Raw genomic sequence first — 14,294 nt, forward strand, 5'->3', positions numbered from 1 at the left:
ACCAGTTTCAACAAATATCAATAATTTGTATTACTATGGGCAAAAGATTTACCAAATATAGCAAGAAAAATGTAGACTTAACATTATTTTCAAATGCTTTAATTTAAAGAAGAGAAGCTTCCTAATATCCCAGGTAGTTTCCTCCTTTAGTAACAGGTACTCATTTTACTTGACCTACCCACTAATCCTTGTGATGAGTGATACCCCTCTCTCTCTCTTTGTGCTATGCAACTACGTAAACACTCTACCACTGAGCTATCTCCACAGTCCTCTTCCTCCTCTTTAAAACCCTTTTTCTGTTGGCTTCTAGTTAGTACTCTCCTCATATCTTCCCACCTCCCTGCTCAGCCTTTAAGGTTCCTTTCTGGACTCTTAATGTTGAGTGCCCTCTCCTTCAATTCTTGGAACTCAGTGTGCTCACAGCCTTGGTGATCTAGTTCACTCTCCTGACTTGGGATGTACTGAAATACTCCAGAATTTATACCCCACCTGTGTGTCTACAAGGCACATCAAGGTAACAATTAAAAGCCAACTCCTAATCATCTTGCTTCAACCTGCTCCTCTTTCATTATTTTCCACCTAGGTCTCTCTGGTGGCTCAGGCCAAGATCTTTGGAGACATCTTTCATACCTCTCTTACCACACTCCACATTCAATTCCCCTGTTGGCTCTATCTTCAAAATACATCCATAATTTGAACCTTCTCACCACATTTATCACTTCATCCTAATTCAAGCCACCATCATTCATACTCAGATTACTGAACTGGTGTCCTAATGGACCCCCTTGCTTCTGATCATTCCCCCCTCCCACTTTAATCTAGCAAGCCAGGGTGACCCTGTTAAAACTATCTCAGGTCATGTCACTCCTATGAGTAAAACCCTCCCAAGGTTTTTCTCACTGCAAGCAAAAGCCAGAGTTATTACAAACAGTACACAAAAACTTCAATAATCTCTCCCACCTCCTCGATTATCCTCCTCACTTCCCTCTAATGATCTTCCCTCTCTTCCGCCCTGCACTGGCCGCCATGCTGTTCTCATTACAGGCACACTTCTGCTGCAGAGCCTTTGTCTGTGCTGTCTGTCCCCTCTGCCTCAAAGGATCCTCCAGACAGCCACCTGGCTCCTTACAGCTATCCCCTATTCCCTTCAGGTCTTTGGTTCAACATCACTATTAGGAAGAAGCTTTATTTGAATATATTTAAAATGAAATCCCTTGATCCACGTCCTCCTCAGCACTTCCCTATTCTGTTTCTAAACACTACTCACTTTACTTGTTTTGTTTTCTGTTTCACTCTACTCAACTGCTATCTCCAAGAGGTCAGGATTTTTATCTGTCTTATAATTGGCTACACCCCCCGGGCTATATCAATAAATGCTTATAGGTTGTGATATGAAGATGAACTTGAGCTTCAGGGGACAGTATAGCAACATTAAGAGGTGGTCACAGACACTGATGAAAACTTCTTGACAGATTTTTTTCTGGTGGGCAAAGAAGAAAAATAAGAGATCATGGTTACTATCAGCTCAAAGTTCCCAGACAAATAATTAGCAGTGGGTTGGGCCAAAAGACCCTCACACTGTGGCAGAATATGAAGATGGGGAGACAAGTTATGAAGACTCTGTGTCCCACCATCACAGCTGGGGACCACTGTGCTGTTATAGTGCAAGCAATAACAAGAAGCCAAAGAGAGATCCTTAGGAGAGGAGAAAAGATCTACAAGATTCCAAAAGGTGAAGGGCAAAAGACAATGTGCTGACTAAAACAGAGAGGGCTTGTTCAGATTATGTAATAAGTCCCAGACAAGTGCTGGCCCATTCTGAGAGCAATGGCCTTGAATAATGCTATTCTCTGTGTACTCAGTTAAGTAGTCAGAGTAGCACATAATGGTTTTGTACTGTGTTTAAGCTCAGTGATAACATAAGATTTTAACAGTAAATCCAGATGACTAAACTGGGTGCATTTATATTGCAGGTTGCCTTTATACTGAAATTTTATTAGGGCACTAGAAAATTACTGGATATTTTATTTTGTAAAAGAATAATAGCCTTTTGGGCTGGGGATGTGGCTCAAGCGGTAGTGTGCTCGCCTGGCACGTGTGAGGCGCTGGGTTCAATCCTCAGCACCACATAAAAATAACATAAAGATGTTGTGTCTGCCGAAAACTAAAAAAATAAATATTAAAAAATTCTCCTCTCTCTCTTAAAAAAAAGAATAACAGCCTTTTATCTACTTTGCAAATATTTATTAAGTACAGTGTACCACAAAGCCTGTATATTGTGTTTTTGTTTTTGAAAATTTAAATAATTCTTGAACAAATTTTTACTTTTTTTTTTTTTTTTTTCCAGTAGTGCTGGGAACAGATCTACCACTGAGCTACATCCCCAGCTCCTTTGGACAAATTTCGAAATTACTGTGTCTTTTGATGACTACCATTTGTTGTTGTTATCAGTTACTATGTTGCTCACTTAAACTCAAATTCTTATTGCAATTTAAAGCCATAGACTATCAGAAAGCAAATACATGGCTATCAGAAAACCGTATTCTAGGACTATCAAAGCAAGTCTGTTGATAAATTCAAGGGGTTAAAGAAAAATTTTATTGGATTTGTTTTTAGTTTTTAATCTACTATAAAATTTTATATGCCTAAGGTTAACAAAGGCCATTTAATGGTAGGCTGAAGTACTAAACTATAGATTCAGGCTCCTAGAGCAGTTAGTTCAGGCTGTATTTGTACTCTTTCTAGCCTGCCAGAGTCCTATCACCAACTCAATTGAGGGAATTAATGCACTCTTATTATGAAGCTGCCTTTTTTTTTTTTTTTTAATACTGGGCCCTGCATGTGCTAGGCAAGTGCTTAGCCCCAGAATTTAGATTGTTGTGAAGAGAAGTTATGAAACATGTTTCTTCATGTTTACCCAACATAGAACTTTCAATTCCAACAATAAAAATAGCTGTTACCCACATGTGATCTATCTTCTAATGCAGGCAACTTTAACCCCTCCTGTATAAATAGAGCATGTGAAGCTTGGTGGTAAGTGGCTTACTGTAGACTTCAGAACTACCAGATCTTCAAATCTAGCGATCTGGATTCCACTCTTCCACTTGGAAAGAGCAAGCCGTATTAAGTGGTGCTTATACTGCACCCACTGAAGATAGTGTGTATAAACCTGACCTCGTCTTATGCCAAAATGAATTGTGGAGGGAAAAGGATTTAGGATATTTTTTTTCTGAATGCTAAATAGCCCAAGGCACTGCAAAAGCCAATGGGGGTCTTTCTCTCCTTTAAATCTTGTTTGTGTCTAAGAAAAGAAACTGGTTCCTTTATACACTCCTCTACTCTATCATGCACATACTTAGACTATGTAGCTAATAGCTAATTACAAATCTATATACTGTAGCTCTTTCTACCAGTACACCAGTTACACAGTACTATCCTGGGGCAATACGAGTTTTATAAGCACATATATTTTCTCTTGGTATTATTGAAAAGCCTACTACACCTCTAATCTCCCCCAATGGTATGATTATACAACTCATTTTCAACTTGTTTATGACTCGAGACTCTGCCCCAAAGTGCTGAATTTAGGACACACTCATTCTCTACCACTTCCTGATTCTGATTTCATGGTGGCTAACAGATAATTACAGGTGACATAGGAATCCAGTGGAAGGTTCTTCCAGGATAGCCTGGACTCATCTAACACAGTTAATTTTCTTCACCCTCTTCTCACCTCCATCTTGAATTAACTGATGATTGTTCTGCTTTTCCAGTTTGGAAGAGCAGCCAACCCCCAGGAAAGATGGTGGTGGTATCAAAATGCTTACTGCATCACTTGGTACACAGCAAATGTTTATTACATGTTAATTATTATCTCTAGCATCTATTATGAGCCAGGCAATGAACTAATGCTTTACAAATGCCTAAGCCTCACTGTAGGTATTTCTGTCCTCATTATACAGACAAGGCTAAAGCTCAGAGGGTAGAACCAGGGTTCAAAGCTACTCTATTTCCCACTGTGCTCATTTTATTACCCTCTTTGAAAGACTAACTGATTTTTGCCTGTTAATAACAGCCTTAATAATGTCTTCCTTAAGAACATCTTTCATAAGTTGTTGTTAAAGACTAACATTAAAAAGTGATTTAAGCCGGGCTCAGTGGTACATGCCTGTAATCCCAGTGACTCAGGAGGCCGAAGCAGGAGGATCGAGAGCTCAAAGCTAGTCTCAGCAACTTAGTGAGGCACCTAACAACTCAGTGAGACCCTGTCTCTAACAAAATATTAAAAAAGGGGCTGGGGATGTGCTCAGTGGTTAAGCACCCCTGGGTTCAACACCCCCGTACCAAAAAAAAAAAAAAAGATTTAAAAGCTAATTCTAAAATTTATATACAGAAGCAAAAGACCCAGAACAGCCAATACAATACTATAGAAGACAAAAGTTGAGGATACTACTACTCAACCTCAAGGCTTATTTAGTTTCCACAAATAGGGGTTGAGGATGTAGCTCAGTGATAAACTACTTGCCTGGCATTCACAAGGCCCTGGATTCAAATCCTAGCACCAACAAAAAAGAAAAATAGTTCCAACAAATGGTGCTGAACAAGTGACATATATATCCTTCATGAAAACTAAAATGCACCATTGTCCCAAGACCCAAATATGAAACACCACATAGAACATAACATAGGAGAAAATCTACCTGTCCTTGGGTTTGGTAACAACTTTTAAGGTATAGTCTATAAAAGAAAGAACTGATAAGCTGGACTTCACTAAAACTTTCTGCCCTGTGAAAGACATGGTCAAGAAAGATAAGCCACAGACTGGGAGAAAATATTTGTAAAAGACATTTATTTTCCAAAGTATACTAGGCACTCTTAAAAACAAGAAAACAACCTGATTTTTAAAATAGGCCAAAGATCTCATAGAAACCTTACTAAAGAAGATATGCAGATGGAAAATAAGCATATGAAAAGGTTATCAACATTAGATGTCTTCAGAGAAATTCAAATTAAAACAAGACACAATTGCACACCTATTATAATGGCCAGTATCCATAATGCTGTTGAAACATGGGACATAGAGCAATAGAAGTTCTAACTCACTGCTGGTGGGATACCAAATGGTACAGCCACTTTGGAACAGTTTGGCTGTTACAAAACCAAACATAGACTATGATTCAGCAATCATGCTCTTTGGTATTTACTCAAAGGAACTATAAGCCTTTGTCCACATAAAAACCTGCACACAAATACTTAAGTAGCTTTATTCATAATTGCCAAAACTTGGAAGCAACCAAGATGTCTTCAGTAAGTGAATAAACAAACTGATACCTCCAGACAACAAAATATTATTCAGCATCAAAAATAAGAATTATCACGTTATGACAGATATGGAGGAAACATGTTCACATTACTAGAAGAGCCAAGACTAAATGCTGTATGATTGTAACCATGTAATGTTCTGTAAAAGCAAAACCAAGGAGATAGCAAAAAGATCTGTGGTTGTCAGGGTCTAGAAGGGAGGGAGGAATGACCAAGTGGAGCACAGAGAATTCTCAGGGAAGTTGGATTACCCTGAAATGTACCATAATGGTAGATACATGTCATTACGATTTGTCCAAACTCACAGAGTGTCTAACACCAAGACTTCAGGCAATGATGACATGTCAGTGCAGATGTATTGCTGAGGTAGGGGATGTAGATAATGGAAAGGCTAAGTATCTGTGGGGGTGGAGGGCATTAGAATATATAAACCTTCCTTGTAGTTTTGCTGTGAACCTAAAACTGATCCAAAGTCTTAAAAAGTGATTATGCAGAATAATAACTCCATTAGAAAATAAGCAAAAGATCTGAATAGACATTTCTCCGAAGATATAGAAATAGCCAACAATCTCATGAGCCGAGTGCTGTGGTGCATGCTTGTAATCCCAGCAGCTCAGGCTGAGGTAGGAAGATGGCAAATCCAAAGGCAGCCTCAGAAATTTAGTGAGGCCCTAATAACTCAGTGAGACCTGTCTGTAAGTAAAATAAAATATAAAAAAAGCTGGGGATGTGGCTCAGTGGTTAAGTGCCACTGGGTTCAATACCCAGTATCTACTCCCTCCCCAATAAAAGTAGTGAAGTACACTGAAGGATCTTAGAAAAGTACTTACACTAACAAGTCCTCAATAAAGAATGCTTTTCGGGGGGGGGGGGTTGGGGTTGGGGTTCAGTGGTAGAGCGCTTGCCTAGCACGTGTGAGGCACTGGGTTCGATCCTCAGCACCACATAAAAGTAAATAAATAAAATAAAGGTTAAAAAAAAGAGAATGCTTTACCTGTTTCCTTTTCTGGTACTAGCAATGGTTGCACAGCTAAAATTTCATTACTTTTTAAAAATGGGGCGACATTAGCATAACAATCTATTCTTGCCGAAAGTGTTTTCTGTCTTCATTTGTTCCTTGCACTATTCCATCCCTAACTGTGGGTCTCAAAGGTCTAATCTTCTCTCCAAGAAATCTCATCACCTTTTTCTGGTTTGACAGCCACCAGTATGTACGGTAGTGCACCATTCCATCAGCTGATGTTTTCCTGATGCTGTATATTTTATTTATATCTGTCCACTTTCTGGACAATTCTATCTAGATGTCCCACAGGCACCTTATAAATAAAATCCTAACTCATCTTCTTCCCCCAACTCTGGTTCTTTACTGCAATTGGTGGCACCATTATCCCACTGTTACTCAAGATACAAACCTGGGAATAACTGACTCTTCTACCTACTCTCACATTCCACTGATCTTCAACTTCTGCTAATTTTCCCTCAGAACTCTTTCTTCACTTTTTCTCCACCATGGCTGTATGTCAGAATAACATGGGGAACTTTAAAAAATCCCTATGCACAGGCTGGACTTCAAGCCATTCAGGACCAAGTCATTGACAGTTTCTTTTTCCCCTAGAAAAACAAGGCAATCTATGATTTAACCACTGGCCTGTTTCTGAAGCCTCAACTTCCACTGGTCCTGGCTTTGCACTGCCTCTAGCAATACTGAACTGCTTATGATCACACCTCCAGCCCCCAGAATCTGGCTTGCCCTACTTATCATAGGGATCTGGTAGTTGCTTCCTCCAGGATGTCTTCTCTCCCTCATCAATCTGTGGTTGAATCAGGTATTCCTCCTCTGTACTCCCATGGAGCCAGTAAATATCTGTTGCTGTGTTTTATAATTAACTGCTTCTGCACCTGATTCCCTCACAGAGCTATGCACTACCTAAGTCTAAGACCCCATCACAATCATTTCTGTATCTCTAGTACCCAGTACTCTGTTTGAACTCATGTAAATACTCAATACGTGTTAGTTGGATAACTTTCCAGGCTTGAGGAAAGTATTTTAGAAGAGGTTATTTATGGTATGCATTGATGGTTTAGATTTTGATCCATATTTTTCTTTTCACCCAAGGCCATACAGAACTACCAACTTAATTACTTAAGTGTAATATTTTGTTTGACTGTGATGGCCCCAAGCATTCACTGAAGGTTCTTTTATACAGACTTCTAATTTCTACTAAAAAGTCTTACTTCACATTTGGAGTATTAATTTGTAAGTTCCTTTTTAGGAAAAAAGTTGTAGTAAAAATTGTTCAGTAACATGAGAGTCTATCCGTATCTTAGATTATATTTTTCCTTTAATTTTGTAATTAAACTGCATATTAAAATCAAAATTTCTTTTTGCTTGAGGTAAGTATGATTATCATAGATCAAATTATCTCAATTTATTTTGCCCCTGTGACACAAAACAATTTTCTGGCCTATACCCAGAGACTACATTAAGAAAAAAAGAAATTCCAAAGACATTTAATCACACCTACATGTAACAATTAAAGATAAATTTTAAAGGATGCTTCAAAAGAAATACACAATACAAGTAATGTAGTTTGTGTCCTTTTAATAAACACACTTGCATAGTTATATTACAATTTTGTAAAAATAACAGATTATCTCATGCCAAGCGTGCCCAGCATTTGCACAATCTCAATACCTTTAATACTATAGTTTTCAAGACACACAAAATAAAAATTTAAGGCAAAAACAGCACTTTGCAACAATTTAATAATTTATTACATTACAGTAGCATCACAGTAGCATCAAATAATGCCACTTTAGGCAAAAGTCTCTCAATATTTCCATTATAGATTTTATTTACAAGAATTCATAACTTGGTAAATTCATTCTAAGAAAACTTGGCAAATAAAGCTTTGGACTGGAACTAGCATTTCTTTCTCTACTTTTCCTTTCCCACATTCTTTCTTTTAAACTACAGTATTCATAGTGCATTTTAAAACGAAAATAGCAATTATACTTTTTAAAATAGTTGGATTATTTCAAAAGGACTCAAAGTTTTGGAGAAACTATATAATGAATAGGGTTAATTTTAATTTTAAAATTTTTTCAAAATCAGCTTTAGTTTTAGAACTGATTTTTCATGGCTGGAAAACTGGTCAAGTTTAATTACATATGTAATTAATCACATACTAAAATATATAAACAGGTATTTTTTTCTTTTCCTCCTACAGGGTTCAAATTTATTCAGTTGTACTCCCATTTAAAAACTCTGTGTTTCTAATAACCTCTTTCCTTCTAAGCAAATTGAAGGCTGCCTTATAGTGAATGAAGAAGAGAACAAATACACGACTGAATGAGGTATTGCAAAGGATTGCATGCACTTTTAAATAAGTCTCATATATTACTATATATGTCATATAATTTCCTTTCTTTTTAGCTTTCTCTCAAAAATATATGACAAAGTAACTACACAAAGAATGGTATTTCAGTTAGTACAGTTAAGTGTTTTTCCAGACTGACATTCATCAACACTATGTGATTTAATCCATACGTACCCGATGAACACATTATTTGAAGACTGATTATAGATGTTAAGCTGCACCTGAATGTCCTAATAATCTATATTTATCAGTGTAAAAGTGAAGTGATTTGAGATACAGAAATACCTTTGAAATAACTTATCAGTATATCAGATAAGCCCCATTCAAAATTACAAGGAAAAACTGTTAGAGCAACTAATGTGGTTAATTAACAGTGGTCTGATTTTTATTGTCAGTATTTAAAGTAACTGTCCTTAAACTTAACTCAAGAGTACAAAACTAGAAAGTTCAGAAGGTAAAAGGCAAGACCAGGTAATCCATATAATTTGGAAAAGTCAGTTGAATTCACAAGGACTCAGTCTTTTCACTGTCTCTTTTTAGTGACTGCAGGCAAATATATTATTCTACCTGTAAAATGATATTATTATTGCTTCCCTATTAATGCCCTATTTATAAAATATGGTGATGATGGCAAATGCCAAACATGTGTGCTCCCCATCTCAGGGAGCACACATACATCTCTCTATACTCCAAAAATGTGAAATATCTGGGAACACAGACATTTGAACTTTGTGAGGCTTTAACTAAACTACTGATTCTTTCTTGTGCTGTAAAGTTATGATTTAAAAAATTTATGACTAAAATAATTCATTCATAATGTATAGGCACATTAACATAAATATTACTCAAAATATACTTCTAACTTAAACTGGGAGGTATAAAAACATTTCGATTTTCTTAAAGAACTCTGTGAGCAAATAAGACTGATTATATGTACATTTTTCCTGATAATACTTAGACATTCATGAACAGATTGCACTGCAGTTTGTAAACACTTAAAATTGCATAAACTCTCATTGATTTTCAAATATAGTATAATACTGTCTATTAAAACTCCTTTTTGTTTCAGCTAAGTACTCTCACATCTACTAGTTCATAATAATGTCTATTACTTTAAAAGTGTTTCCACTCAAGGATCCTACGCCAAAGCAGTCAATGTAGTTGAACAACAGATCCCCTCCAGAGAAGCTGGGATGGTAAAATCAATTTCCTAGCCTCAAAGAAGCTTCACAAACATAGAGGAATGCCAGCTCTTAAACATCCTTCCTTCACTGAGTCCTTGATTAGAGCCTGTATGCCTGCTTCAGGGAAATTTACACTCTTTAAGGATTCCTTATGATCCTTACTAAATACATTTCAGAGTGCCAACTAGTGTCCTTTTGTGTTCTAGGACATGCAGTCACCTAATTAAAATAGATAATGTGAATTCTGACTTTAAAAAATATTAGAGATATTTAAGTTAGGGAGGGTTTCATGTCTCACAGTCAATGGTGGGAATCTTTCATTTCTGAAAAATAATCAATTTTTAGATTATCAATAAAGAAGTAAAAACTAAATGCTCATGATACAGTATCTTCATCAGCCCAGAGCACACAAAGATCCTATAGGAACTACCAAAGTACAGTGCTTATTCTTGGGCAGTTGAAGCAGACTAAACATACACAGCCCACTGAGCACACAGCCACCAGAGCAGGCCACTTTCCTCTTGTGTGAGATAAGAAAAGCTCCACCTAAATGTAATTGCTCCCACTCCAATTACACAAAAAAATAGAGAAAAGGTTATTTCCAGTTCTTGGCCTTTCAACAATCTAAATATTGACACTCATATAGTGGCATATTAGAAAGTAATATACAGTACATATTTCAGGGCAGATCACCGAGTGAGCCAGTGAAGGGCTCATTGTGTTTAGGATTAGATCAAACATAATAGCGGAACATAAGAAAACTTTACCTCAATTCTGTAATGAACATACATGTTGCAATAATACTAGAAAAGCATGGCAGCCCATTCCAAACCAGAGAGACTAGTTTGTGCAAATAGTGGGTCTTTGTGTGTTTGAACTCCCACCATGTAAGGGCAAACTCAATATGCATGCTAATGACCTACAATTGCCAAATTAAAAAAGAAGAAAAATGCTAAAGGATGCCAGAGTGAACAGCAGGGAAAGCCACACAAAGACCCACTATCCTTGAACTTGTTACAAATAAATTTTAACTATAAATCAGAAACACAAAGAAATAATCACAAGTGGCTCTAACATTCGAACGAAGTAAATGAATTGTGTAGGAGATATTTTATCAGGGCTGCCTGCCCTGACTCCACGCTAGAGTCAAACTTGGATAGTGGGTCTCTGGGGTGCTTTCACAACTGGAAGACAACATTGGGTCCTAAAAAAAGAAAAATGAGGAATAAAATGAACATAACGCAAATTAGGTGGGTGAGAAAAAATTTGACTAATAATAACATGCAACATCAACTAAACAAATTTGAACTATTAAAAATCTCAATCTTTAAAAATGTTCTAGTTACATAAGTAAAATGAAAATAATACTTATAAGGGCCAGAGAAACACAAATGGTAATCTATAATTTAACCAGCTCTTAAAGTCTCATGCAAAGATTATAGACAGACGATTCTAAAAATCTAGACAGTGTAACAAAGGTCTCAAATCACTTCCTAACTTTAAGGATTAAGCATTTTCTGAACCATTTCCTACTAAAGTTATGGGTTTATATAAACTCAATGTGAATTTCATAGTTACCAATACAGTTAACTCTATTCTTTATCTTTGAAAAAGCAATTATGACTGTTTAGTTTCTAATAAATAATTATTGCAAGTGAACAAAACTGGTATTCTTTGGTCTCCTAGGTGATTTAAATGGTTGTTTTATTCAAACAAGAAGCTTTCTTAGAAGAATCTATTTGTGAATTATCTTGAGAATTACAGAATTGAGAGCTCTTTTATTCCAGGAAGGATGATGACTATTGGTCATTAGTTGAGGCAAAACAATAAAGTATTCAGTTTTTCAATATGCTCAAATTAAAAAAAATATATATATATCAACCAAAAATAAGGTAAAAGGTTAAGTTACTTGTAATAAATTTATAACAAAGAGAACTTCAAAGTTTCTTCTATTTTGAAATAATACCTCAAGCATTCTATTCTCCCAGCTCTCAATATGTAAAATGATCAAGAAAATAACTGGTGCCTCCTCCCATCCCCAACATCTGCCTTTCTAGCAAACTGTTACTACTTGTCCTTCATGTTCCAGATTAAAAGCCCTCTGTAAAGTCTTCCAATGATGACATGCCTTCTTCCCGACACAGATTAGGGAAAATCTCCGATTTGTATAAATAATCTTTATAGCCACTGTTATATTTATCTGAATGTTTGTTCTCTACCACTCTCAGTCTATTTCACATCAAGGACTGAAGGATTGGTGCAAGGATTTTTGTGCTTATAGTCCCAATGCTTTTAAGTATGTAGAGGACATTTAAAGAATATTTATGAAATGAATAAATTTTTTCAATGAATAGAAATGTTGACATAAAATCTGAAAACATCATAAAAAATAAAATCTGAAGCTCATAGAAATTTTGTTCCTTTAAAATTATTGTGTAGGTCATTTACTTTGCCTTTTCTTATTTCTATGTTTCAATATTGCTATTTCTTATTTTCCTTCAGGGAAGGCTTGAAAGTGGTTGTCTTCTAAAGTTGTGCTGCCCAATACGGTAGCCACCGGTCACAAGTGACTATTTAGGTTTAATTAAAATTAAATTAAAAATTGAGTTTCTCAGTCATATTAGCCACATTCCAGATACTCAAAAGGTACATGTGGCTAATGGCCACTGTACTGGATGATGCAAATATAGACTCTTTCCGTCACTATAGAAAATTCTATCACTTCACAGATGGGGGCCTCACTTCAGGCAGACTGAAGCTCTGCCAGTTCTATCCACACTAGAGTGTACACAAAGCATTCTCTGACCAAAAGTAATCTGTATGGATAACTAGTTTGAGATTATCTATTTTCTGTATCGTTTGTGTATTGAACAATTTATTGGCAACCTATTATGCTGTTTAAGAATAAAAAGTTGTCACAACTTCCTACAAAGGTTAATTTCCCTAGAAGGGAACCTGAAAGGACTGTCACGGAATAAAGGGAAAGAATGGAGCATGATGCTGCCCTTCCTTTAGAATAAGCTTTTATCTATTATTTATATTCCTCATTGTATGAGGCTTAATTGGAAAAAAAAAAGTATTTCACCACTGGAAAACAAGATTAAAAATAACTCTTTAACAAAAATTTTAAAAAACATCACTTTAGATCATAGATGCTACAAAAGCTAAATGTACAGAGAGGATGGAATTAATCAGAGATCACTAGCAAAGATCTTTTAGCACAGTTAAGTCTCAAAGTATCAACCACTCTCAGCTCCCAGAAAGGTGCTGCAGGTAATTCTAATTATAAATGGATTTCTAATTTATCACTGGAAACTGAAAAATTATCAGCAGAACTTAAAAATGGCCATTCAACAGGCAATCTAAGTTGTTACCATTTTCTTTCTCCCAAGACCAGAACTATCTTTACAAAGTTCTAAAGTGAAAACACAGATGTGGTAAAGAATAATTATCCAGTGTGTAACTGGATCACAAATATATCTCAGTTTTGACTGAGTTACCATATACGTGTTCTCAGCAGCTAAAACAAAAATGAAAGGCTAAATCTTAATTATTTCACTACAGTGATAAAAATATAAATCATGACTTATTTTGTAAACAAAATTAAAAATTGAAAGGATAGGGAAAAACAATATACATTTTATTAAAGTAAAAATTTATTTCTAAGTATGGCTTATTCCCTAATTTATTATTAATACTGTGTTTACTGTCAACTATAAAGGATAGGTAACTACCAAGAGATGTTGTTTTTCTTTTTTTGGTACTGGGAATTAAACCTAGGGGCACTCTACCACTGAGCTCTATCTCTAGCCCCTCACCCTTCTTTTAAAAATTTTGAGACAGGGTTTTGCTTGAATTGCTGAGGCTGTCCTTGAACTTGATTCTTCTGAGCTGAGTTGCTGGGATTACAAATGCACACCACCACATACAGCTTTTTTTGGGGAGGGGGGTGGTATCACTAAGATAACCCCCAGCCCATTTATTTTGAGACAGGGTCTGGCTAAGTTGCCCATGTTAGCCTTGAATTTGAGATCTTTCTTAATTGATGGGATTATAGGCATGCGCCATTAAGTCTAGTGAAATAATTTAATATAATACCAAATTTCACACTCTGAGGTCTGGCACTGTTCTGAAAATAGTAAAACAGACCATTTTTCAGTGGCATGAAGTGGCTATCTAAACAATCATCTAATAAGGGTTTTGCAAACAGTTTAAACAGCTTATTTAATTTTCTTCCAACCTAGATGATGAATAAATATCTGGGAAATAAATGAGAAGGTTGCAAAATTAATGGCATCTGTACACTAAAAGGTTAATTCTGAATAGATGGATAGGGCAATTATAGTTACTTGCTATATTTTGTTAAGCTGAAAAAGAGCACTGGACACTGAAAAAAGAGGTTGATGGT

The 14,294-nt window shown here is 36.1% G+C and overlaps 1 protein-coding gene across 6 annotated transcripts in view; it reads right to left on the reverse strand.

Moving 5' to 3' along the window:
• Itsn2 (intersectin 2) overlaps positions 1-14,294 on the reverse strand; it is a 126,669-nt gene that overhangs the window by 23,346 nt on the left and 89,029 nt on the right. The window contains exon 30 of one of the 6 annotated variants that reach the window (XM_046441365.2): positions 7,908-11,090. The exons of the other annotated variants lie outside the window; for them this stretch is intronic. Coding sequence (XP_046297321.1) covers positions 11,089-11,090 — 2 coding nt within the window. The 3' untranslated portion in view covers positions 7,908-11,088. Of the gene's footprint in view, positions 1-7,907; positions 11,091-14,294 lie in introns of those variants that run through there. 6 annotated transcript variants of the gene reach the window in all.

Source organism: Marmota monax, unplaced genomic scaffold, assembly GCF_021218885.2.
Source record: "Marmota monax isolate L192 unplaced genomic scaffold, Marmota_monax_Labrador192_F-V1.1 WCK01_AAM20220418_F8-fsc00010, whole genome shotgun sequence".
NCBI lineage: Eukaryota > Metazoa > Chordata > Mammalia > Rodentia > Sciuridae > Marmota > Marmota monax.